The following is a 25293-nucleotide window of genomic DNA, read 5'->3' as shown; positions in this document are numbered from 1 at the left end:
CAAGGGCTGCTGCAGGCCTGGCTGTCTCCAGGATGGTTAACAGAGGATGCCGAGCTGCTGTCTGGGAGGTTAAGATCAGGCTGGTGTGCGTGAGTGTGGTTTTCTCTTGCTTTAATCAACAGTACATTCTTTTACAAGAAAACGTCAAGAAAAGTCTTTTCGCAAGAAAAAGCTCATCTTGGAGTGCTCTGACTTACCAGCAAGGACCGGCAGAGGCACTTTTTCCATTTCAGAAATCTCAACAGTATAGTGAGGGCAGAGGAAGGGAGAGGGGGAAAACCGTATAGGTCAAAGAACGCATTAGACTGACCAAGTATTCTAAAGGTATTTTTCAAAAAATCAGGTTAGATTTAGAATCCCTTTCCTAAGTGTGTACTTTTTTTTTTTTTGCGGCCTCTCACTGTTGTGGCCTCTCCCGTTGCGGAGCACAGGCTCCGGACGCGCAGGCTCAGCGGCCATGGCTCACGGGCCCAGCCGCTCCGCAGCATGTGGGATCTTCCCGGACCGGGGCACGAACCCGTGTCCCCTGCATCGGCAGGCGGACTCTCAACCACTGCGCCACCAGGGAAGCCCCTGGCTTACTATTATTCTTTACTTTCTCCATCTTTTAGGACATCATATAAAATAAGCCAAAAAAACATCATTTGCTGTTGTTATTCAGGAACGTCCAAAGTATTTGAATTCTCTGGTGTGGATAAGTGGCCTGTGAGGCTGAAATAGCGAGCTGGGGAATAATTGCAACTTTTCAGTAGATACTACAATCCTTTGTGGAAGGGAGCACTGGGGCAGTGAAACTGCAAGTACTGTGCTGACCTTGAACTTTTCTCGTAACAATAAGTGCTTGTCTCTTCCCAAGACCATATGATCTGTGGAACTTGCTGGAATAGCTTCTGGCTGGTACTGTGTCTTTTGTTTTCTACCGGCACCCTGGGACTTGAGAACGCACTCTTTGGAGTTTAAAAGCATCTTATTTGAATGCTGACTTGATGGTGAGCTTATATAATTGGCTATTAGACACTGAATAAGCTTAAAACTTGGAAGTGACACTTTTTGGACCTGTAGTCATCTTGTCTTAGGCTTGTAATGACATTCTTTTTTTTTTTTTCCTTCAACTTTAATTCAGAAATATCAAATTGTTGGCCTTTAATATTTTAAGTTTACAGATGGCGCTACTGGTGCCAGAAGGATTGTGGTTTATTTTTAAGTATGTGATTCATTTAATTTGAGGAGAGTAGGATTTGGGCCTTCTGCCTTGCAGCTCACTTTACCTCCAAGATCAATACAACTTCAAAGAAGGAGAAGTCTGTTTCTTAATGGTGTTTATAATGGCTGTGGCTTGTTGATATTAATGACCGAGTATCTACTTCAGGGTAGCTTTGATTAATCAAAGTCTTCACTTAAACTAATATTTACTGACATATTCTACTTTGAAGACAAAAACATCAAAACACAAGAAAATAAAGTCCTGTTAGAACTTTTATTTAAGAACAACTTCCCAGTAAATCCTTAGGTTCACCACAGGCACCGTCCAGTCTTCTTGACCATGGGTACCTCCATCATCCAAGCTGCGTCATGACCACTGACATCCAGAAGGAGATGAAGGACCTGGACAGTTCTGAATTATCAAAATTATCACTTACACATTTAGGAAAGTGAACTAATGCATTTTAGAATGATGTTCAATAAATGAGATTGGAACAGAAAGCACTTCCTGAATAGGGTAGACATTCAGGGCATGGCCTCTGGAGTGAGCCTACCTGGTTCTGGATTCTGGCTCCACTACTTCCTGTCTAGGTGACCTTGGGCAAGACACTTAACCTCTTTCCTCATCTGTACAGTAGGTAGGAAGAATAAATCCCATGTCATAGAGTTGTGAGAAATGATTGTGAGTTAATAACATGCAAAGAACTTAGAACGGTGCCCAGCGTAGAATAAGTGCTCCTTATTCTGAGTTACTATAATAACTATTACTGGCGACTAGATAAAGAGGAGCACCAGGTAAAGATGAGGGAAAAATATATCTCTGGTTTCTGACTTGAGCACCTGGCTGAAGCGATTTACTGAACAGAAACAAGGAACATGGGATAGAAATAGGTTTAGTGGAGGAAGCTCAATTCTCTCTGTGGGTTGTATTCATTTTGAGGTATCTTTGTTACAGCTGAGCAGAGATAACCTTGTGGCCATTAAATAAGCCCCATTCCATGTAATGACTAAGTTTTCTGTGTACTACGGGTTCTCTCCGTGGTTTTCTTATGGATTTCTTGTGAGCTGTCAAAAACAAATTAAACTCCAGGTGCTTCAGAATTTCCATCTGAATAATATTGAACATAATAACGGCACATAGTAAACTCAGCAAATGCTTTCAAAAGGTCCTAAGGGGGAATTCCCTGGCGATCCAGTGGTTAGGACTCCGTGCTTCCACTGCAGGGGGCCCGGGTTCGATCCCTGGTCAGGGAACTAAGATCCCACAAGCCTCATGGCTCAGCCAAAAGAAAAATGTCCTAAGTAGCTTGGATAAAGGTTTTATATATATATATATATATATATATATATATATATATATACACACACACATACATACACACACACACACACATCTATATATATATATATATACTTGACTACTGTAGGTACCTCATATAAGTGGAATCATACAGCATTTGTCTTTTTGTCTCCAGCTTATATCTCTTAGCATAATGTCCTCCAGGTTCATCCATGGAGGTTCATATATATATATGATGGTCAAAGCCAAGATTGAGATTTTGACATAGAAACAAGGAAGGTAAAAGCCAGTATACTTTTAGTATGTCTTTCTTTCATTCATCCATTTGTTCACTCATTCTTACAATAAATATTTACTGAGCACTTTTTGTATAAGCCAAGTAATGTTCTAGGTACCAGGGGATACATAAGTGAACAAACAGACAAAAATACCTCTGCTAATGGGGCTTATATTCTGGGCCAGCAGCAGGGCTACGACAGACAATAAACTTAATAAATAAAAATAATATATTAACCTCATACCCATTAGAGTGGCTACAGTCAATAGCCAGAAAATAACAAGTGTTGACAAGGATGCAGAGAAGTTGGAACTCTTTTGCACTATTGTGAGAATGTGAAATGGTGCACTCACTGTGGAAAATGGTATGGCAGTTCCTCAAAAACTTAAAAAATAGAATTACCAATGATCCAGCAATTCCACTTCTGAGTATATACCCATAAGAACTGAAAGCAATCTTAAAGAAATACTTGCACGCTTACATTCATAGCAGTGTTATTCACAATAGTCTAAAAGGTGGAAGCACCCTAAAGGTACATCAGTGGATGAGTATATACATATTCATATAGTGTATACATACAATGAATATTATTCAGCCTTAAAAAGGAAGGATATTCTGACACATGGTCTACAACATTGGTGAACCTGGAGGACGTTATGCTAAGTGAAATAAGACACAGAAAGACAAATGCTGTATGATTCCACTTATATGAGGTACCTGGAGTAGTCAAATTCATAGAGACAGAAAGTAGAAGGATGTTTGCCAGGAGCTGGAGGAAGTGGGAATTGGAGAATTGTTTACTGGGTATAGAATTTCAGTTTTGCAAGATGAAGGGAGTTCTGGAGATGGATGTTGGTGATGGTTGCACAACAATGTGAATGTACTTAACACTACTGAACTGTACAGCTAAAAAGGGTTAAGATGGGAAATTTTATGTTAGGTGTATGTACCACAATTTTTTAAAAAATACGAGAAAGACTATAATACATTAGGTCACAAGGTGAAAAGTACAATAGAAAACCAAAAAAAGAGTAAAGCAGAGTATCGGGGTTCTAGAGAGCTCGGGAGGGTGCAAATGCAGTATTAGATCAGTAGGGAAGTGGGGAGGCCCCTTTCGACTGAAGAAAAACGCACAACCTAAAAGTTGCAAGTTAAGTTTTATTCAGGGGCCTCACCGAGGGCTGACTATAACCCAGGAGATAGCCTCTCAGACAGCTTTGAGGATCTGCTCTAAAGAGGTAAGGCAGGAGCCAGGATATATGGGAGTTTTTGCTCAAAACAAAACAAAACACGTAGTTGAACATCAAAAGATCACTGCTAGTCACAAAAACCAGACATCTCAAGTTAATGATTTCAGTGTTTTTCTATCTGTGGGAAGATACAAGAGTCTGGGCTCCTTGAAATTATTCTGTAGATGTACATCTCAACTCTGTAGGGCCAGTATCCTGTTTTTCTCCACCCTGAATTCCCCTCAAGTCTCACTGTAGGGGCGGCTGCAGTGGCTGACAGCTTGCTGGTGGGCAGCATTCATTGTTTACTGCAGTGGCAGGCAACATTTTTTGTCTGCACCTCCTTGAGAAGGTGAGATTTGAGCAAGGCCTGGAAGGAGTTGTCTGTCCCTCGGCTGTGATTACAGTCGGTGTCTAGATCGTCCAGGGCCCCCCGATGATGTGTGGCGAGACCCGGGCAATGATCACGTGGTGTGTATCTGTAAAGTTCACGAGCGGTGGGCAGCTGACGCAGAAACTGTGGACATGGGCATTTCAACTCAACTGGAAAAACAATCCAGGCACTCCGGTAGCACTTTGCACAGATTATAATCAGATGTCATCTGAGACTTGAGGTTATATTACAGTAAAGAGAAATGGTTGTTCTTATACTTGGCCCTTTCTACAGTCAAACTCCATAACCTAGAAACAACAGTCAGGAGTTTGATTTTTTAATTACACCTAAGTTTGCATGTTGTTGTTTAGCCCATTTCCAATACATGTTTTAAACTCCATAAGACTAGGATTTTCAGGGCTTCAGCTGAGCTTTCTGTCAACCCAAAACTAGGCAGTGCAGCTCAAGAGTACTTACTTCTGTTTTTCTCCATCTGGTAGGTCATATGGCATGGAATGGTGAGCTGCTTAGAAAAATCCTGTGATCTGGACATGTTACATTACTAATTTATGAGGCTGGTATAAAGAGGTATCAACTTACCATCATTTAAGCCACTACTCTGTACTCATGAAAAAAATTGAAAGAGGTTTGCAGCAGTGGATTCTTGAATTGATTTTTTTCACATCTCATTTTTTAATCTTTTTTCCATCAAAAAGAAGTACAATGAGCATGAATCTCTACTTTGGAATCAGGAAGAAATCTGTCACCATGCCCCCACCTCCACGGCACTGAACTTGGAGGGGAGATGAACATCTGTAGGTATCAGGCACCTTTGCCCCTTCACGATCCTGGCCCCAGGCGAGGATTCTGAAGCCACACCAGCAGCCACTGAAAACACACATGCTGTTTGTGACTCTCTCCCCAGACTAAAGTTGCACGATCATTGCTAAAGTTGCAGGGGCGAGGTGAAGGGAGGAGAAGCATACTTCCTCTCTAAGTCCTGTCTACGCTGATGGCAGTGAGCATAGGTTGACTGAAGAAGCACAGCACCAAGCTCAAAACTAGCCCCATCCTCACCCCCCAACCCGTGTTTTGGTAACACTCTTATCTGCCCAATGTTTGCTTTTAGTTCTGAACAAAATTATTTTTATGCCACACGGCTTGTGAGATCTCTGTTCCCCGACCAGGTGTTGAACCCAGGTCACAGCAATGAAAGCCCGGAATCCTAACCACTTGGCCACCAGGGAACTCCCTGAACAAAATTCTTATAAAATTTTTGGCATAAACGTGGTATCTTGGGAGCTTTGAAGAGAGGAGGAAGAATATTTTCCTTGATCTTTATGCACAAGCAGCTGCCTACAGGCATTTGGCCCTTGGTGGTTATCAAGCTGAGTGTCCCCCTCTACATCCATTTTCTCCCAACACAGAGTGTGGACGGTAGAGACAGGCTTCTCTTGGTGGTGAAATGATAATTCATGGGAAGGTAGCACCCTTTAGGTATATACTGTTGTCATTAGATATAAGTCATTCCGTGGTGATAGCAGTACTTAGTAGCAAAAGAAGGAAGGAAAGTTCAGTGGACTCCACATTCATTCATTGAGGGTCTACTCTGGGCAAGTCTACGTGCGAGGCTCTAAGTTGCGGGGAGGGAATTTAATGCCACATGAGACAGTGCTTGCCCGTAAGGCCTGCTAGGGATATAGAAGTACCCAAACAACCACAGGACAAAGTTATATGTGATGACATCATTTTGTGACACAAACTTGCAGGTTGCAGGAGAAGGGATATTGCTTTGGGTAGATTGGAAGGCGTGGAGGAATCACCCTCTGAGAGGTGCCTTCAGGAATGGGTGAGGTTTTCTAAGGTAGAGATAGGGAGGAGGCCTTTCCAGGTAAAGGGAACAGCCTGGCCTAAGACCTGAAGGGGAATCCCCCTTTTAGACCCGCAGCTAAGAAGACCACACTGCAGCCTTGTTTGTCATAGCAAATACAGGAAATAACCTGCATGTCTGTCCACAGGAGGATGGACAAATAAATTGGGGTATTTGGAAAATATTCAGCAGAGAAAATGAATCAATTAGAGAATCATGTAGCAATTAATATGGAAAAAACACAAAACATTAAATGAAAGAAAGAAGGCTGCAGGAGGTTAGGTGCAAAATTTATATAAAGGTTAAAATATCCAAAACAATATATATAGTTTATGGATTTTTATTTTTATTTATTTTTAATTTTAAAAATTAATTAATTTATTTTTGGCTGCATTGGGTCTTCGTTGCTGTGCGTGGGCTTTTCTCTAGTTGCCGCGAGCAGGGGCTACTCTTCGTTGCAGTGTGCGGGCTTCTCATCGTGGTGGCTTCTCTTGTTGTGGAGCATGGGCTCTAGGTGCATGGGCTGCAGTAGTTGTGGCTCGCAGGCACTAGAGCGCAGGCTCAGTAGTTGTGGCGCACGGGCTTAGTTGCTCCGCGGCATGTGGGATCTTCCCAGACCAGGGCTCGAACCCGTGTCCCCTGCATTGGCAGGCGGGTTCTTAACCACTGCGCCACCAGGGAAGCCCTGGATTTTTAATTTTATGATTTTTTATTATATCATTACATGTAGTTATATAATTTTATAATCTCATAATGTTTTCATATGAAAACATTAGTGGAAATGAAAAACACCAGGTTCAGTGTATAGTGGCTGCTGCTGGGGAGGAAGGAAAGGAATGAGTGATTATAGGAGGCTAGGTCCCAGTTACCTGCGTTATAGGCATAGATGATACATACAGGCATGCGTACGCACAGTCATACATATATATACACACACATACACATATATACGTACACACATATATTTATATACATGCATATGTATATTTTTTACTTGATGTATAGTTGATTTACAATGTTATGTTAGTTTCTGGTGAACAGCAGTGATTCATATATATATATATATATATATATATATATATATGTACATTCTTTTTCATATTCTTTTCCATTATGGTTTATTTACAGGATATTGACTATAGTTCCCTGTGCTATACAGTAAGACCTTTTTGCTTATCTATTTTATATATAGTAGTTTGTGTAGGCTAATCCCAAACTCCTAATTTATTCCTCCCCCACCCCTTTCCCCTTTGGTAACCGTACATTTGTTTCTATGTCTGGGAGTCTGTTTCTGTTTTGTAAATAAATTCATTTGTAGCATATTTTAGATTCCACATATAAGTAATATATGGTATTTGTCTTTCTGGCTTACCTCACTCAGTATGATCATCTCTAGATCCATCCATGTTGCTGCAAATGGCATTATTTCATTCTTTTTTATGGCTGAGTAATATTCCATTGTATATTTACCTCATCTTCTTTATCCATTCATCTGTTGATAGACATTTAGGTTGTTTCCATGTCTTGGCTATTGTGAATAGTAATGCTATGAACACTGGGTGCATGTATCTTTTCGAATTAGAGTTTTCTCTGGATCATGAATATATTTTAAAATCTGAAGTAGGGCTTCCCTGGTGGCACAGTGATTAAGAATCCACCTGCCAATGCAGGGGACACGGGTTCCAGCCCTGGTCCGGGAAGATCCCACATGCTGCGGAGCAACTAAGCCCGTGCGCCACAACTACTGAGCCTGCATTCCAGAGCCCGCGAGCCACAACTCCTGAACCCCAGGCGCCTAGGGCCCGTGCTCTGCAACAAGAGAAGCCACCGCAACGAGAAGCCCGCACACCGCAACGAAGAGTAGCCCCCGCTCACCGCAACTAGAGAAAGCCCATGCACAGCAACAAAGACCCAATGCAGCCAAAAATAAATAAATTTTTTTTAAATACCTTTAAAAAACTTTAAAAAAAATAAAATCTGAAGTAAATATGACATAAGATTTGACAAGCAATTGTTTGTCGTATCATCCTTTATACTTTTCTGTATATTTGAAGTATTTTGTAATTTCAAAATGAAAGTCACAGGGCATGTTTAGGAACAGTAAATGGTATATAGATCAGTGGTTTTCGAAGTTTAATGTGACCCTTAGTAAGAGATCTGTTTTATTTTAGGAACCAGGAGTTTCATGACAGTACTTATCCTTAATGTGTGAGGTGCACCCTGACATGTTCTGTTCTCTTCACTCTGTTTTGTTCTTCATGAAATCGACAGTGGATAATGTTAAGGCTGTGGATCAGGGCAGGGAGGAGTTTGACGGCAGCCTCAGGGATTTGAGCTTTACTTGGCAGAGAGGAGAGGGCTCCCGGCAGCTTTGGGGCATTATCCTCATCAGAGCTGAACTTTAGCTGAATCAAATCAGACGGAACTGTGGCCAGAGATTGGAGGAGGCGAGGTCGTTTAGGAGGTTATCATCATGGTTTAGCTGGGACAGTGTACCAGCCTGCAGGGGAGTGAGAGAAGGAATATACTGCAATTTAAACAAAAAGGGAGGGGGCAGGATTTGATGACTGGAATGTGAGGGAAGGAGGAAAAGGAGAAATTTCACTTTGATTTCAAGGCTTGGTGACTAGGAGATTGGTCATACTGGTAACAGAACTAGGCACAGCCGAGGTTTGATTTTTTGATTGCTTTTTTTTTTTTTTTTTTTTTTTTTTTTGCGATACGCGGGCCTCTCACTGTTGTGGCCTCTCCCGTTGTGGAGCACAGGCTCCGGACACGCAGGCCCAGTGGCCATGGTTCATGGGCCCAGCCGCTCCACGGCATGTGGGATCTTCCTGGACCGGGGCACGAACCCGTGTCCCCTGCATCGGCAGGCGGACTCTCAACCACTGCGCCACCAGGGAAGCCCTTGATTGCTTTTTATTTATTTTTTTTGGCTGTGCCACTCGGCATGTGGAATCTTAGTTCCCTGACCAGGGATGGAACTAACGCCCCCTGCAGTAGAGTAGAAGTGTGAAGTCTTAACCACTGGACTGCCAGGGAAGTCCCAGCAAAAGTTTGGTTTTAAACACACAAAGCTTAAGATGCTGATGGGATCTCCAGATGGATAAAGTGAAGTCTTGTTGAGGTTAAATGGCACGGATACAACATGGTCTCATAATGTTTGATGCCTTTTTATAGCCGTACACAGTACTGGTGAGGGAAACAGAAAAATTCGATGTCATCAGGGTGGGGCTGGGTGGCAGGCGTGGAGTGCTCCAGGGTAGAAGCAAAGGGGCTGGCACGTTGGGATGGCAGTGGGGCAGGTGAAGCAGGTGAAGTAAGACAGAAGGGCTGGGGTTATGAGGAGCCTGGAGCGTGTGAACTGGTGTGAGGAAATAGTCCAGGTGGAAATTAGGAGCATTGTGATCAGGAAGGAGGAATGTCAAATCTGAGATCCTGGAGCTCGAGTAACCCCGAGTGAGAAACCACTACCGCCTTGTTGCAAGCCGGGTTGTAACAGGATGGAGATGAAGACCAGAGCAGTGCGAGGGTTCACAGCTGTCGGTCTGAACTGAATATTCAACTTTTCCGATGAAACTCGCCTGTGGAATAACTAAGGATTTTTAACCAGCTCAGCTACTGATTATGAGTTTCTCCTTCAAATTGTAGAAAAGGCCATAGTGGAGAGGGGTTCCCTTAGGAGAGCCTCCTGGAGTGTCCTGGGAGAGGGCTCTGTACAACATAGCCAGATGTCCCAGCGGGAGTCAGGATTCCTAGCCTGCTGTCAGCTCACAGGCAGACGGGCTCCCACGTCTTATCCAGCTCTTCCTATTCCATTTGTGTTTTATGGGCTTTCTTTTTTGGAGACCTAGGTGGCTGGGTTCTTGAGCACGAAAGTCAGAAGCAGTGCCCCTACCTTAGGGCTGATTCGGTTTAGAGCTGTGAATAGATCACTTCGATTCTCTGCGTCTCGGGGCGGAGGAGTTCAGGATTAACACGCACACACTACTATATATAAAATAGATAACCAACAAGGACCTACTGTATAGCACAGGGAACTATATTTAATATCTTCTAATAACCTATAATGGAAAAAATCTGAAAAAGAATATATATATGTATGTATAACAGAATCACTTTGCTGTACACCTGAAACTAACACAACATTGTAAATCAACTATACTTCGATAAAAATTATTTTTAAAAAATTAAAAATGCAAATTTTTATATACATAAAAAGATAATAGTGGAAACTCAAAAAAAATTCTCCATGCCTCAGTTATTCTCACAATTAAGTAACACAAACATAGATTTTTTTAATGCCTTGAGTGACTTCCTTGTGCAACTCAATGAATTTCACAATTTAATTTAAAGAAGGCACACGTACAACCAGCTATATCATAAGGCTAAGGGGATGTATAACAGGTTGTGATTAATTCTGCTTGAGTCTGTTGCTAAACTTCACAGAGGAGGTTATAGCTAAGCCTGGATTTGAGAGAGAAGCAGGGTTTGCCAGGCATAGAGGGGTACTTGGCGATGCAAAGTGTGTGTCTTGTTCAGGGAACCAGGACAGTCTGTTCTGCTTTTTTCTATGCAATGAGAATAAAAAACTAGGTCTCCTAACTCCTGCTCCAATGTTCTTTTGCTTTAGTTTTCTTCTGCCTCAATGTTCTTTTACTTTAGTTTTCTTCTGCCTGGCCTCCCTTCCCTGCATCTTTGCTTAGGCATTCTTGGGCACAAAAGTACCAATGATAGGAGGAAATAGACTAAAAGTCATCTGGTGATTGGAAATCCGGTGAACAATTTAAATATTGTTATGGATACCTCCCAAGTGGATGAACTACACCCAGATAAACAACATCCAAGTCAGATGTTGTTTCCTGTTGAAAAATCCCTAACATGTTCCTTGTCTAAAATCTCACCGGTTTTACCTTTAGAAGCAAAGAGGGCCAGAGGAGAGTCTTCTTTCACTCTGTTTTGGAACAATCATCCATTGACACATTCTGGGCCACCTTTCCTCTGATAATTGCTGATAGGAGGAATAAAGGATGGGTAGGTCCGTGTTTCTGTCTCAGGGAACTTGCAACCCAGGAGGGCTCTCTGCACACACAGCAGGGAAGTAGCACATAAGTGCAGACGTTCTGCTAACCAAAACGTGTGGAGTAGGTAGGTAAGCACTCTGGGAGGAAAGAAATTAAGATGACCTGGAGAAAACTTCATGGCCAATGTGGGATTGAACTAAGGCCTTGAGGCTGTCTAAAGAGAAACTGAGAATGAAGCGACCTGCTTGATTCTTGGTAGCAAATAAAAAGCTGGGGTCTTGGGACCACCAGGAGAGTGTACAGCATTAGCTGCAAAGGGGTTAACGTTGAATTGCTAGGAAACGCCGAACTCCTTACACAGGGCACCAACCCGGCTTTCCTTGGTTATCAGATTCTTCTATGGAAAGTACATTTCCAATATTGATTTCCTGCCAATGGCAATCTGCGGCTCTCTTCGGAGTTCACCTGGGCTGGCCCGGGTCCCAGCAGGTTTGCCGATAGGTGATGAAGCTTCCTACAGGCGAGAGGCTGCATAGCTGAAGCCAGACCATGCCGAATGAAGCCAGTGGTTACACTCTTGTGGAAAGTCCTGGGAGGCTTCCTGTCCCCAGGCTTTAATTAACAGGCCGTTCTGACATCAGAGCTTACCTTTACCCAAACAAGCAGTCTCTGAAGGAAAGGAATCACCATACCAGCCAGCCTGGCCGTTGACCTTAGACTGCTCAACGCATTCTAAACTGTTCCCAGCTCCTCCAAATTCTCCCGCTAGAATTAAACACAGATACTCCTTACTGCATGTGGGTGGTGCATTCTGGGTCTGTAGTGATGTGTTTTGAAAATAGTACCTGCTCAAGTGAGGAGGTGAGCTGAGATGTGGGAAGGATGGGAAGTAACACAAAAGAAAATACAAGGAATCCCAGCTGAGAGTTCCAACTGGAGAAAGAGAAAAATCCCCAGGGCAGAGCAGCAAATTATAAGGCTGTCTTTTCTTTCTCCTGTCCATGTTAGGCGGAGCCACAGAGGAAGAGGTTCAGAGGTGGAGGGGTCACTGAGCCCAGGTGACATGTGTTCCTGGCACACTGGCACAGAGGTGTGCCTCGCTTTTTTTATAGGCAGGGTTCAGCCGCGCCAGGTGCCCACAAGGTGGGGGATTGACTCCCTTCTTAACTCTGGGTTTGTGCGCTGCGGGAAAAGTCTTGTGACAATATTGCATATACTGGTTTTCCCAAGCTAAGAGAACATGGTCGCTGCTTTACCAGCAGATGTTACACATTTTTTTCCCCTTTAACCCCCCCGCCCCCAGCCCCATGACCATTAGCTTACCTCCGTGGTGGCAAGTATGGCTAGGTTACTCCTGCGGACAAAAAAGTGTTGCCTGCCATTCCAGTAAACAGTGAATGTTGTCCACCATCAAGCCCTCATCCACTGCAGCTGCCCCTGCGGTGAGCCCTGAGGGGAATTCAGGGTGGAGAGAAACTGGATACTGGCCCTACATAGTTAAGATGCATATCAGAGGAATAATTTCAATGAGCCCAGACTCTTGCATCTGCGTATACATAGAAAAGCACTAAAATCATTAACTTGAGATGTCTGTTTTTCGAGATTAGCAGTGATCTTGCGATGTTCTGCTACATGTTGTTGTTTTTCCAACAGAAACTCCTATATATCCAGGCTCCTCCCTCACCTCTTTGGAGCAGATCCTCAGAGTATGTGAGAGGCTGACTCCTGGCCTATAGTCCTCAGTAAGGTCCCCGAATAAAACATAATTCTCAACTTTTAGGTTGTGTGTTTTTTCTCTAGTTGACACTCCTGACAATAACTTTATTACATGATCTGCTAACTAGTTGAGCTCAAAATCCACAGAATCATACAAATAAGTATGTATTCCTTTATAATGCTGGGGTGTTTTGGCAGGCGGGGGGAGGATGTACTAATTAACTGTACTAATTAATCGTTTTACCAGTTTTTACAGATTTCTGTCAAATATTCCTATTTGTTGAATAGCAGTAACTTCATTTACAAAAGTAGTAAATATTCATCGTCAAAAGTACTATAACAATAATATCGACCCCAGATGAAAAGTAAAATTCCCATCATCCCACCACTTAGCAATATCTGTATCAATGTCTTGATTATTTGCAATTCCATACTTTTTCTGTGCCATAGGTATATCTTTACAAAAATGGGATGCACACTTTTAATTTGCTTCTTCCTTGTACTAATGTCTTTCATTCATGTATTTATTCAGCAAATCTTTGTTGAGCATCTACTATGTGCTGGTCAGTCACTGTTTTAAGTGTCGGGGAGATTGCAGTGAGAAACAAACGGAGCACACGTTTATGTCCTGCGTATCTCTCTATAACAATAAGTGTAATATATCTACATAATTCTTTTAATGGGTGTGTAGTATTCTATTGTACAGATTTTATCATCATTAAATCAGATCTCCCATTTTTGGATGCTGAAATGCTGTTTGTGTTTTAGGTTTTCTTAAATACGGAGTGGATATGCATTAACGGTGGGTGGATCTGAATCCATGTTAAAATTGTATCCGCTCATAATAGGATTCTGCCGCTCTTTAAAATATGACTTTATAAACAGTGGTATGATACTTGGCAGATGTGGCTGCAAAGATCAGTGTGGGCCCAGCAGCCTCTCACTTGATGGATGACTGAGGAGGTCCTGGGGTTGTCTGAGGCCACTGCAAGTCCACCTCTGTCTCTGGCCAGACCAGAGGCTGCTCACAGCAGGGTTCCAGGCCTTATAAATGGGCATCAAGCTGGCATTTTGGCTTCTGTTCCTTCTCAGCCATTTATGGCTTTGCAGCATTGTGGGAGGCTGGGCTTCTGTGGATTCTGGAAGAGTTTCTCTGCCGTCTTTGATGGAAATTGCTGTTCTTTTGTTCTCTGTCCAGCAACCAGCAGGCCACCTTCCTGACATCTGCATGAGGCCGTGACACGAGGTGATGTCACAGGATCTGTTTGTTGGTGACTTCAGCACACTGCTGGATCTTCAGCACAAAGCAAAACATAGTCCAGATGAATTAGAGAATTTCTTAGCATTAGAACGTATAGAGATGATACCCTCAGTTTTATGGACAAAGACACAAGGGTAGAGAAGTTGAGTGGTTTGCCTAAAATCCCATAGTCAGTGGTAGAGCTGGAACTGCTAATTCCTCATCCAGGGCTTCTCCAGGGAATCAGCTATTCCAAGTTTGTGGTCAGTTCCCATAGGGCCCTTGTAATAGATCAGGGAACACCATTGCTTTAGAGTCCTCTATTTGGCCTCCAGATAAAATGTCATCAGTACCAAACTATGTCCCTTTCGCAAACATGGAGCTTTTAGTTTTTTTAGATGGCATACTCTAGGTGTAAAACTATTAGCATTTTTAATAGTTTTAATGGAGGACCTGAGATAAAACTTTAAGATTGGACCCCTAAATAGTCCAAGGCATGATGTAACATTTTATAACACTTTCTTGTGAATGTTAACTGAATTCATGGTGTAGATGTTGTTGTACTCAAGAAATAGAACTTTTAATTCCAATCCCATTATAATCTAAATCTAATTAAAGCTGTTAATAAAGCAGTTGGAAGAATCCCAGAAATGTAACCAAAAACATTAAATTCCTTTTCAATTTTCAAAGATTGCATTAAAATCAATTATAAGGTAGAAAAAAATATATATATATTACAAAATTGTAACCCTTCTGTGTGTTCTTTAGTTCAAATATTGCTGGTACTTTAATGTGCATGGTTTGCCTTTTCAAAGCATCATTCAGCCACTGCCCATTTTATTATTATCCACTCTCTTTATTTCCTGAGAGGTAGAGAGACAGGAAATCATCTCCCACCCACCCTTGTTTATGAGGAAAATGACCCTGAGCAGCTGAATGTCTTGGGCATGGCCACATAGCTCATTGTACAGAGCAAATATTAACAGCCAGACTTCCCGACTTGCAAACCATTATTTCTTTTTTTCCCTTAACCTGGCAGAACAGGAGGAAATTGGTGCCATACGTCTGGGCCTAAAGAACTATTTGTTCAGTAAATCATGATTAGGTGTATGATTATTTTATATGCCACATATCATCGCAGACATAGGAACTTGCATGCCACACAGCCCCTGCCCTTAAAGCAGCCGGGTGTGGTGGGAAGTGAGCTCATCACCAGGGGTCAGGGCCCCAGGAGAGAAGTGTGATGGGGAGGCAAGGCCAGGGTAGGTGGGGCACCCTCATCCAGCCTGGGGTTAGGAAAGCCCACAGGCAGAGCTGACGCCTGGGCAGAGTGTTGATGAGCTGGGGTTGCTGGAGCCGCCCTTGTGTGCAGAAGCACACAGGGGAGATAGAGAGTGTTGTACCTTTGAAAAACTCCCGGTGTTATGATCCAAGCCATCCAAGTGGCCTGGGTGTGGGCTCTGGGAAAGGAGGCTGGAATAGGACCTGGGAAGGAGGTCTACAGAAGGGCCTGTTTGCACAGGCTGAGAGTTTGTGTGGGAAACAATTGTGCGCTCTTGAGGGACTTTGGGGAGGGGAGTAGTGATCAGTCTCCGCTTTTAAACTATCACCGTGAAATGGTTTGGAGACTAGAGGGCGGGTTTGGGGATATGAGGTGGGGGAACCATCTCTTGAGGAAGCAAGGTCAGTTATGAGACCGCTGTTTTCCTCATCAACACAAGTTCATCTTGAAGGCCCAAATCAAGGGGGAGCGGTAGAAATGGAAAGGACAAGTGGATTCCAGAAACGTTGAGATAAAATCAACAGGCCTCCATGACTGATCAGAGGTAGGGACAGGTCAAGTCTGGGCTGAAGGAGGAGGCTGAAGAGGTTGAGTTTGAAATGCCCGTGGGATATTCAGTTGGACAAAACCAGAGCTGCTGGATATTTGAATCCAAACTCAGGAAAGATCTGGCTGGAGGCATGTATTTGGGGATCCTATGATAACAGGGCCTGGCTGAAGAGAAAGCCTGCGTGCAGCAACTAAGACCCAACACAGCCAAAAATTAATTAATTAATTAATAATTTTTAAAAAAAGAACGTGGATCAACCATAGAGCTTTTTCAGAGCAAGGACTGTCTGCTCAACAATATTCCAGGCTACCAAGGCCACAGAGGAAGAATAAAATAAGACCACCTACCTCAAGCCGCTTACAAGAAGAGTCAAACTTCACGAATCAACAGCCACCACCAGACCGCACGTAACGGAGTGTTAAGTGGAGAGAAATACAAACAGGCCTCTACGGAGCAGAGCTGCTCCTGGGAGGATAGGACTTACACATGTGAAGGGGTGAGGGGCAGGCCTTCCAGGAAAGGGGCAGAACACGACCCAGGATGCTACGGCCTCTGTGGGCCCAGGAGCAGAGGGGCCGCTGCGGAAGACAGAGGAAGTGAGTGCGGCGGGTGGCGTGAGTTTAGGTTTGATGTTGCAGAAGGAAGAGGGGAGGTTTCTCATCCGTGGAGGGTTCTTTTGTTTTTTGTTTTTTTTTTTGCGGTACGCGGGCTTCTCTCTGCTGTGGCCTCTCCCGTTGCGGAGCACAGGCTCCGGACGCGCAGGCTCAGTGGCCATGGCTCACGGGCCGGTCGCTCTGCGGCATGTAGGATCTTCCCGGACCGGGGCACGAACCCGTGTCCCCTGCATCGGCAGGCGGACTCTCAACCACTGCGCCACCAGGGAAGCCCCATCCCTGGGGTTTTTTCTTGTTCAATCCTTATGTCACCTGAGCTCGGGGGACTCATGCTATAGACCGGTACCTCCTCTCCTGGCTTAAGTGACACCGCCCTCTGTGGTCCCGCCTCTGCTTTCTTCTTCCATCACCCTGTCAACTGTGGCGTCTGTCCCCAGGGTTCCACCATCGGCCCCCTTTTCTGCCTCTGGTACCTCTCACACAGACACTTCTGCCATGTCCTTGGCGGATTCTCAACCACTGCGCCACCAGGGAAGCCCAAGTTAAACATTTGTGAGCGCTGAAATTTGTTGCATACAGATTTGGCTTCTCAGGAGAGGCAAGTCCAAAACCACTTGCTTTCCAGAGCATAATTAAAAAAAAAAAATACACACACAGTCTTTGCAATTAGATTTCATTAAATTTAGGCTACATGTTAATTTTGTTCAGCTCTTAAGATTTCTCAGGATAGGGCTTTCCTGGTGGCACAGTGGTTAGGAATCCACCTGCCAATGCGGGGGACACAGGTTTGAGCCCTGGTCCGGGAAGATCCCACATGCAGTGGAGCAACTAAGCCCGTGCACCACAACTACTGAGCCTGCGCTCCAGAGCCCATGAGCGACGACTACTGAGCCCGTGTGCCACAACTACTGAAGCCTGAATACCTAGAGCCCGTGCTCCGCAACAAGAACAGCCACTGCAATGAGAAGCCCATGCACCACAACGAAGAGTAGCCCCTGCTTGCCACAACTAGAGAAAGCCTGCGTGCAGCAATGAAGACCCAACACAGCCAAAAATTAATTAATTAATTATAAAAAAAAGATTTCTCAGAATATGCCTTGGTTTTTACCAACCTGATTGATGACTCATTTGACCTTGAGGTTCAAGTAACTATTGCTTATCTCAGATTTCAAGTTCCCAGTGAAATTAGTGGGTAATTTAAGATTAGGTGCTCAAGAAATGTAGGCTCTCATTACTAATATCAACATTGATAATTTTTGTATTTTGATATAATACTTCGTACTAAATAAAATACATAAAAAAGCTTTGTATGGATGAAGAGTGCTTTTGTCTTTGCCAGTTCAAGACTATTTGAGACTTGATTTGGAGTGGTTTACAAGATCCCTCCTTTAAAGCGCCCTCTTGTGTCATTACAATGATGTGCAACTCTACAATGGATGGCGCCAAGGGACAGAATATAATGTCTAAGTGAAGGGTTGGTCTTCACCAAGATGGTTCCAGCCATTGAAACAGGGGAGGAGCATATGTGACAGAAATGCTGGCTGGTGGGTAAATGTTGTGGTAGTAGATTGCAGAAGTCTCTTCTGATTGATTGCATTTTCTCAATAAAATAGGAAGAAGGTTAGGCTGAGTGAGGATGGATGAAGAAGTATAGGAGATTTGAAGAGAGAAAACTACTAGGTTCCACTAGGAAGACATTGGGATAATAGACAATGAATATACAGCTAGATCTTTTCATGTCATTAAATACATTCACAGCATATTTCTATTGTTTGCTCACAATTCTGTTTTACGGCTTAAATTATGGTTCTATGATTTTTTAAAACCAGTTTCCTATTGTTGGACAAGGAAGTTCTTTCCAATTTCTTACTGTTATAAATAAAATGGAACAGTGTCTCTTGCTATACCATTCCTTAAAAAAAAAAAAAAAAACTTTTGTACTGATAGAGCCTGTCTGATGATTGCATTTTTTTTTATTTGAGCGATTTTTAGTGAGTTTGTGTTGGTAGCTCACTGTGATTTTTTTTTTTTACGTTGGCGGTAGGAGTTTATTAATTAATTTATTTATTTTTGCTGTGTTGGGTCTTCGTTTCTGTGTGAGGACTTTCTCTAGTTGTGGCAAGCTGGGGCCACTCTTCATCGCGGTGCACGGGCCTCTCACTATCGCGGCCTCTCGTTGCGGAGCACAGGCTCCAGACGCGCAGGCTCAGTAGTTGTGGCACACGGGCCTAGTTGCTCCGCGGCATGTGGGATCCTCCCAGACCAGGGCTCGAACCCGTGTCCCCTGCATTGGCAGGCAGATTCTCAACCACTGCACCACCAGGGAAGCCCCACTGTGATTTTTAAAAAATAATTAATTAATTTATTTATTTTTGGCCATGTCGGTTCTTCATTGCTGCGCACAGGCTTTCTCTACTTGCGGCGAGCGGGGGCTACTCTTTCATTGTGGTGTGCAGGCTTCTTATTGCAGTGGCTTCTCTTGTTGCAGAGCATGGGCTCTAGGCACATGGGTTTCAGTAGTTGTGGCACGTGGGCTCAGTAGTTGTGGCTCATGTGCCCTGGACCGCAGGCTCAGTAGTTGTGGCGTACGGGCTTAGTTGCTTTGCAGCATGTGGGATCTTCCTGGACCAGGGCTTGATCCCGTGTCCCCTGCATTGGCAGGCAGATTCTTAGCCACTGCGCCACCAGGGAAGGCCCAAGGGTTACATTTTAATGTCATCTAGCAAACTCGAAAGCTTTAAAGGTACCCTCACTTACCTTCTAGATGTCATTAAAATGAGGTGGCTGACATTCCCATTTTACAAGATGTGACTTTGCTTCACTCTGTAGTGAGCAGTAGAGACAAAGTCAGAATGTCAGAGCAGTAAGCGATCTTGGTCCGACTCTATTATTCTACATACGAAAAAAAAAAGGAGGCTCAAAGAAGTTGTCTGCAGTCCCGCCTCCCCAGCTGCACTAGCAAACCCATAGTTCCCTTGCTGTCTTTGCTCAGCAGCCCCTCACCGCATCTTTGCCCATTTTACTCTGTTTCCTGTAGGTTGCATCCCCGTGTAGCCATGACGACTGCCATCCTGGAGCGTCTGAGCACCCTGTCCGTGAGTGGACAGCATCTGCGCCGCCTGCCCAAGATTTTGGAGGATGGGCTGCCCAAGATGCCCGGCACCGTCCTGGAGACCGACGTGCCCCAGCTCTTCCGGGAGCCCTACATCCATGCTGGGTACCGCCCCACTGGCCACGAGTGGCGTTACTACTTCTTCAGCCTCTTCCAGAAACACAACGAGGTGGTCAACGTCTGGACCCACTTGCTGGCGGCTCTGGCCGTCCTCTTGCGGTTCTGGGCCTTTGTGGAGGCCGAGGGCCTGCCGTGGACCTCTGCCCACGCCCTGCCCCTGCTCCTCTACGTCCTGTCCTCCATCACTTACCTCACCTTCAGCCTCCTGGCCCACCTGCTGCAGTCCAAGTCCGAGCTCTCCCACTACACCTTCTACTTTGTGGACTACGTGGGCGTGAGCGTTTACCAGTACGGCAGTGCCCTGGTCCACTTCTTCTACACCTCCGACCAGGCCTGGTACGAGCACTTCTGGCTTTTCTTCCTGCCCGCAGCCGCCTTCTGTGGCTGGCTATCTTGCGCCGGCTGCTGCTACGCTAAGTACCGGTACCGCAGGCCTTACCCAGTCATGAGGAAGATCTGTCAGGTGGTGCCGGCGGGGCTGGCCTTCATCCTGGACATCAGCCCTGTGGCACATCGCGTGGTTCTGTGCCACCTGTCTGGCTGCCAGGAGCAGGCAGTCTGGTACCACTCCCTGCAGATTGTCTTCTTCCTGGTCAGTGCCTACTTCTTCTCCTGCCCGGTTCCGGAGAAGTACTTCCCGGGTTCCTGTGACATCGTGGGCCACGGGCATCAGATCTTCCACGCCTTTCTGTCTGTCTGCACACTGTCCCAGCTGGAGGCCATCCTCCTAGACTACAGGGGGCGACAGGAGATCTTCCTGCAACGCCACAGCCCCCTGTCCATCTACATGGCCTGCCTCTCCTTCTTCTTCTTGGTCACCTGCAGTGCAGCCACTGCAGCCTTCTTGAGGCAAAAAATCAAGGCCAGACTGACCAAGAAAGATTCTTGAGGCTGGCAGGTGGGGTGCGGTGTGGAGCTGGCCTGATATGATTTGGGGAAAACTTGAATCAGCAGTAGGAGTTGACTTTTTGTTTTTTAGAGCAGGCTTTTAAATGAGTACATATTTCCAAGGGTGGCTGTGGCTATGGCCTTAGGAAGCCAAAGGGTCCAAGAGTTTTGCTGTTATTGTTGTGAATGAAAGTATCCCTTTATCCTCTGGGCTGTAGCCTTACGAGACACAGGAAGGGAAGGGACCTTGGCTAAGATTCATCGGACACTGAATTAAGAACCATCTTCATGCCTGAAAATTTAGTAGAATTCCAACTGTGGCCGCCAGGGGCAAGGCCTGGTTTAAAGGGATAATCCAACTGGACTGGAGAAGTTAGGAGGTGGCTGGACCACACTGTATTGAAATGAGCATTCTTCTGTGATGCTGGTCTTTGGTAATTGGGTACCTTGACTCAAGGACCCGATTTCATTTGGATTTCAGATCGTCCTGGGTGGAGAAGTCAGAATCTTCAAGAAGATTCCGTAAAACCCTCAGACCTCGTGAATTACTCAGTTCGTCTCACTTCCGGTCCCTTCTCTGGCCCACTCTAGCACCGACCCTTTTCTCAGGATGATGTCTGCCTGGCTGTTTTCTCCCAAGTGCTGTTCACTCCCATCTGTACCTTGCATGATGATAGAGAGGACGATGAAGCAGTCATACTTCCAGGAAATGCTTGGATCCATGTGAACATTCAGGAAACTTACTGTCATATAATACTAATGGAAACGGTAGTAGAAAATACAGTGCCAAGAGCCATCAGGAGGTCCAGCCAGCAAGCATGGATACCGTTTGGTGTCATGGGACCCTTCTGGTTTATACCTGTGCATTGCAGGATTACTTGAGATCTATTAGGGCTGCCTTACATGCCAGAAGATCTGGAGCTTTCTCCAGAGCATCTTCTCCAGATTTTGACCAGCATGTTCAAAAAGCCCCTGGTAGAGTGAATTGGTTCTGAGAGTCCCACTAGGGATCTGATTATTTCAAGAGGAACTCAAGGTCCAGCCTCTTAAATAGATGCTGCCCCACGAAGGACCCGCATAACTACCCTGGTTCAGGGTCCTCGGGGAGGCAGTTGTACCTCAGCTTAGAGCAGCTTAACTTAATCAAGCCCCAGGACAGGCACATGTGTGCATTCATGGTGGATTGGTCCCTGAAGGCTCCTTTGGGTGAGGATGGTGAACTGGGCACCCTGTAGGCAGAATGTTCTGTTCAGGACATAGCTGCCCAGCAGCTTCTATGGGGTGAGGGAGGCTTGCAGTTGATGTGTTCTGGCCACGCAGCCCCCCTGAGGACTGCCTTCTGCACTGATCCAGTGAAGGGGGCTGCATTGGAACCCTCCCCAGAGGCTGTATTTCCTATCAATATGAGGTCTGTTTACTAAAAAGGGAGGTGGGTTTTCATTCCAGTTTGATGAACCTCCTCTCTTCCTAGATTACTTTGTTGTCTTCATATCTTTGTTTTCTTCCTTTCTCTTGAGAGATGTGTAGGGTTTGTGCCTTATAAATGGAAATGTACGAACTTAATACACTTAATACATGGCCTTGTGGAATTTTCAGTTTGGGGTTATAGGGATAAGAAAAAAAGAATTAATTGCCTTCCAAACCATGGATGAAAAAACTTATGAATATCAGAATTGCTTATCCATCAGAAGACTCTTTCAACCTGTATTTTGGAGGGAAAAATTCAACTGAGCCTTTCCTGTAATCTTTATATCAAGAAAGCGTATGTTGGGACTTCCCTGGCAGTCCAGCGGTTAAGACTCCCCGCTTCCACTGCAGGGGGTGCGGGTTCGATCCCTGGCCGGGGAACTAAGATTCTGCATGCCATGGGGTGGCCAAAAAAAAAAAAAAAAAGCAAGCATATGTCTTGTCAGTTATGTTGTTTTCCTAGATGGATTTCTCCTGGGAATCCTCAAATACCTGAACTTCTGTGCTACCCAAGTGTCTTACACGAGCTTCTGGCATCCAGGCCAAATTCACCACCAATAAAGTGAGCAACACCAAACCGGTTGAACTGATGAACAAGGGAATGGAAGGTTGTGTCACACAACACTGCAAGTAGAGGGTCAGTGTTTTTTTTGGTTTTTTTTTTGCGGTACGCGGGCCCCTCACTGTTGTGGCCTCTCCCGTTGCGGAGCACAGGCTCCAGACGCACAGGCTCAGCGGCCATGGCTCACGGGCCCAGCCGCTCCGTGGCATGTGGGATCTTCCCGGACCGGGGCACGAACCCGTGTCCCCTGCATCGGCAGGCGGACTCTCAACCACTGCGCCACCAGGGAAGCCCGAGGGTCAGTTTAAATGGAGATGAGAAAGTGTCTGAAATGTCTGTAATTATGGGTTCAGAGACTATCTTCTTTTAAAAATTGGAAGGAAGATGTAAGGCAAGCTTTTGCATGTAACCGTGGTGGCCATGGTGGGCAGAGATCTTTAGGCCAAATGCAGGTATTTTTTAAGGGAGAAAATACAAGGTATAGCAGTGATCTTCCAACGCCATCCGCAGCCCAGTGCCAGTCTGCACACTTATTGGTCTGTGACAAGATACGTACAGAGAGACACTAAACTCTTAGATATGAACATAAAATTCATAACATTTTGATTTTAATTTACCCAAGTATTGGTCCCTCAAGTACTGGAAATTTTAAAAAAATTTTTTTACCAGAGATATTTGAGAAGAGTTGAGGGACTACTATCTGGTTAGAAATTCCAGTATCTCATGAGAAATAGAGAAACAGGAGATGCAGGCATTTTTAAATACTCAGACTCTTGAGGGGTTAAATACTCCTTTTAAAACATTTTCATTCAAACGATTGAATCAGTAAGGAAGAGACCTAGTTTGTTTAAAAGGAATAATAAGTATTTGATAAAGGGGATGGTTCTTCTTATTCCACCAAAGCCAAAAGTTGACGTCTATTGGAAATTCTGCTGTCATTGCTCTTTTTTACTAAGGCTTTCAACCTATTAAAATGTAAATGCCTCTGGGAAAAAAACTAAACCAAACTATTAGTCATTTACGTCTTGGGAATACAATGCGTATTGTATGTGGCCCCCTACTCAGGGTAGAGAGAGGGAATAACAGGATGCAGCGAACTGGGGACCTATTTGCCTGTTTGTTTCCCTCTTGCAAGCACTTCCTGACCTATATTTACTAGGGAGCTAATGTTAATACTCTTCAGATGTTAGGGTTTCATCTCCCACCTTGGCTGAAAGTACCTCACTCAGTAACACTATTCTCAGTCCTCTACTGGAAGCTTGAAATAGTAGGCGCTCAAGCCATGGAATGGAGGTAGTTCTTTCCTGCCTCTGTTGCCCACCTGTTCACCAGTTGTACCCTGATGCTTGCAAACATTAGGTTCTTCAGTTGCCACGCTGTAGTTTCAAATGGGCCCTCCAGGTGGTGCTTATGTCTTACTCAGAGAAGGCATGGCCATTGTCCCCAAGGCCTCTGCCTCATTTTGTTGTTCCTCGGGTTTTGCTCGATTGCTTGGCAAAGAAAAAATAGAACTATTTTCTGTTTATATAAATCTACTTACACAAATGACCATTTAACAGATTTTGTAAATGCATTATTGTACTCTCAACAGCTACCTTGTGTCTTTGACAAGGCCTATCTTAAAAAAAGGTTTTATCTAGACAAACGTTACCAGATGGAGATCAGGACACTTCATAGCCACCTGGAAGTAGGAAAGTATAAAAGCTTTGAAAAAAATCTCCGTACCCCAAATCCCAAAATATTCTCCCCCAAATCCCCACTTGTGAGTAGATCAAATTGGGCCCCCTCCCCAAAAGCTATGGAGTTGATTTCTCTAAGGATTTTCAGTCTAATTGAATAAATATTTTAATCTCATGGACAATAGTGTTAAATCTTCCAAACTTTTGAATTGATAAGACTGTATTTTTTGAAATCTAAAAATTATGAACTATACTATTGTTATACCATAACAGGTACTATGGTTGTGAAATGTGGCACCTGTCAACCAAAGGATTCTGTGGCCTTAACTATTAGATTTAAATAGCTGTGGAAAAGGTGATTCCACTATCACCATAACAGGAAGAAAACAGCATTCTCTGGCTAGAGGTTTCACTGATAGAATTACGGATACCCCTCTCGCCCAAATGCTTTTTATCACCAGTAGGGACCCTGGGCAGTTTGCAAATACTTCTGTTGTCACTGCTAATAGTTTAACCACTTTTCAGTTACTGATTCAGTTACTGATTATGAGCATCTCTTGGTGGCAGACTCCATGTTGGCTCTGGAGATACCACAGTGAGGGTAAAAAACTGGGACCCTCCATGCTAACGGAGGACCAGTGTCTTCCCACCTTGGGCCATGACGGGGGCGCCACTCCAGGACTTGGTTCCAGTCACAGCCTGAGGGTCAGATGGCCTGCCAAACCCACGGGAGGCTGGGACCTGCTTTGGGCCAGCCCCTTTTCTAAAGCATTGAGCTCTCTCCTTT

The 25293-nt window shown here is 44.5% G+C and overlaps 1 protein-coding gene across 5 annotated transcripts in view; it reads left to right on the top strand.

Moving 5' to 3' along the window:
- PAQR8 (progestin and adipoQ receptor family member 8) overlaps positions 1–24678 on the top strand; it is a 37730-nt gene extending 13052 nt beyond the window's left edge. For 4 of the 5 annotated variants that reach the window (XM_060021682.1, XM_060021680.1, XM_060021683.1 and 1 more), the window contains one exon: positions 19716–24678. In XM_060021682.1, the coding sequence (XP_059877665.1) occupies positions 19735–20799 (1065 nt within the window). In that variant the 5' untranslated portion in view covers positions 19716–19734 and the 3' untranslated portion in view covers positions 20800–24678. Of the gene's footprint in view, positions 1–7922; positions 8166–19715 lie in introns of those variants that run through there. The other variant, XR_009520819.1, reaches the window with a different exon arrangement.
- Positions 24679–25293: the final 615 nt, after the last annotated feature.

This window comes from Delphinus delphis, chromosome 10 (assembly GCF_949987515.2).
Source record: "Delphinus delphis chromosome 10, mDelDel1.2, whole genome shotgun sequence".
NCBI classification, from domain to species: Eukaryota; Metazoa; Chordata; class Mammalia; order Artiodactyla; family Delphinidae; genus Delphinus; species Delphinus delphis.
Note: the sequence above shows the minus strand (reverse complement) of the source record. Positions and strands in the feature narration are given on the sequence as shown.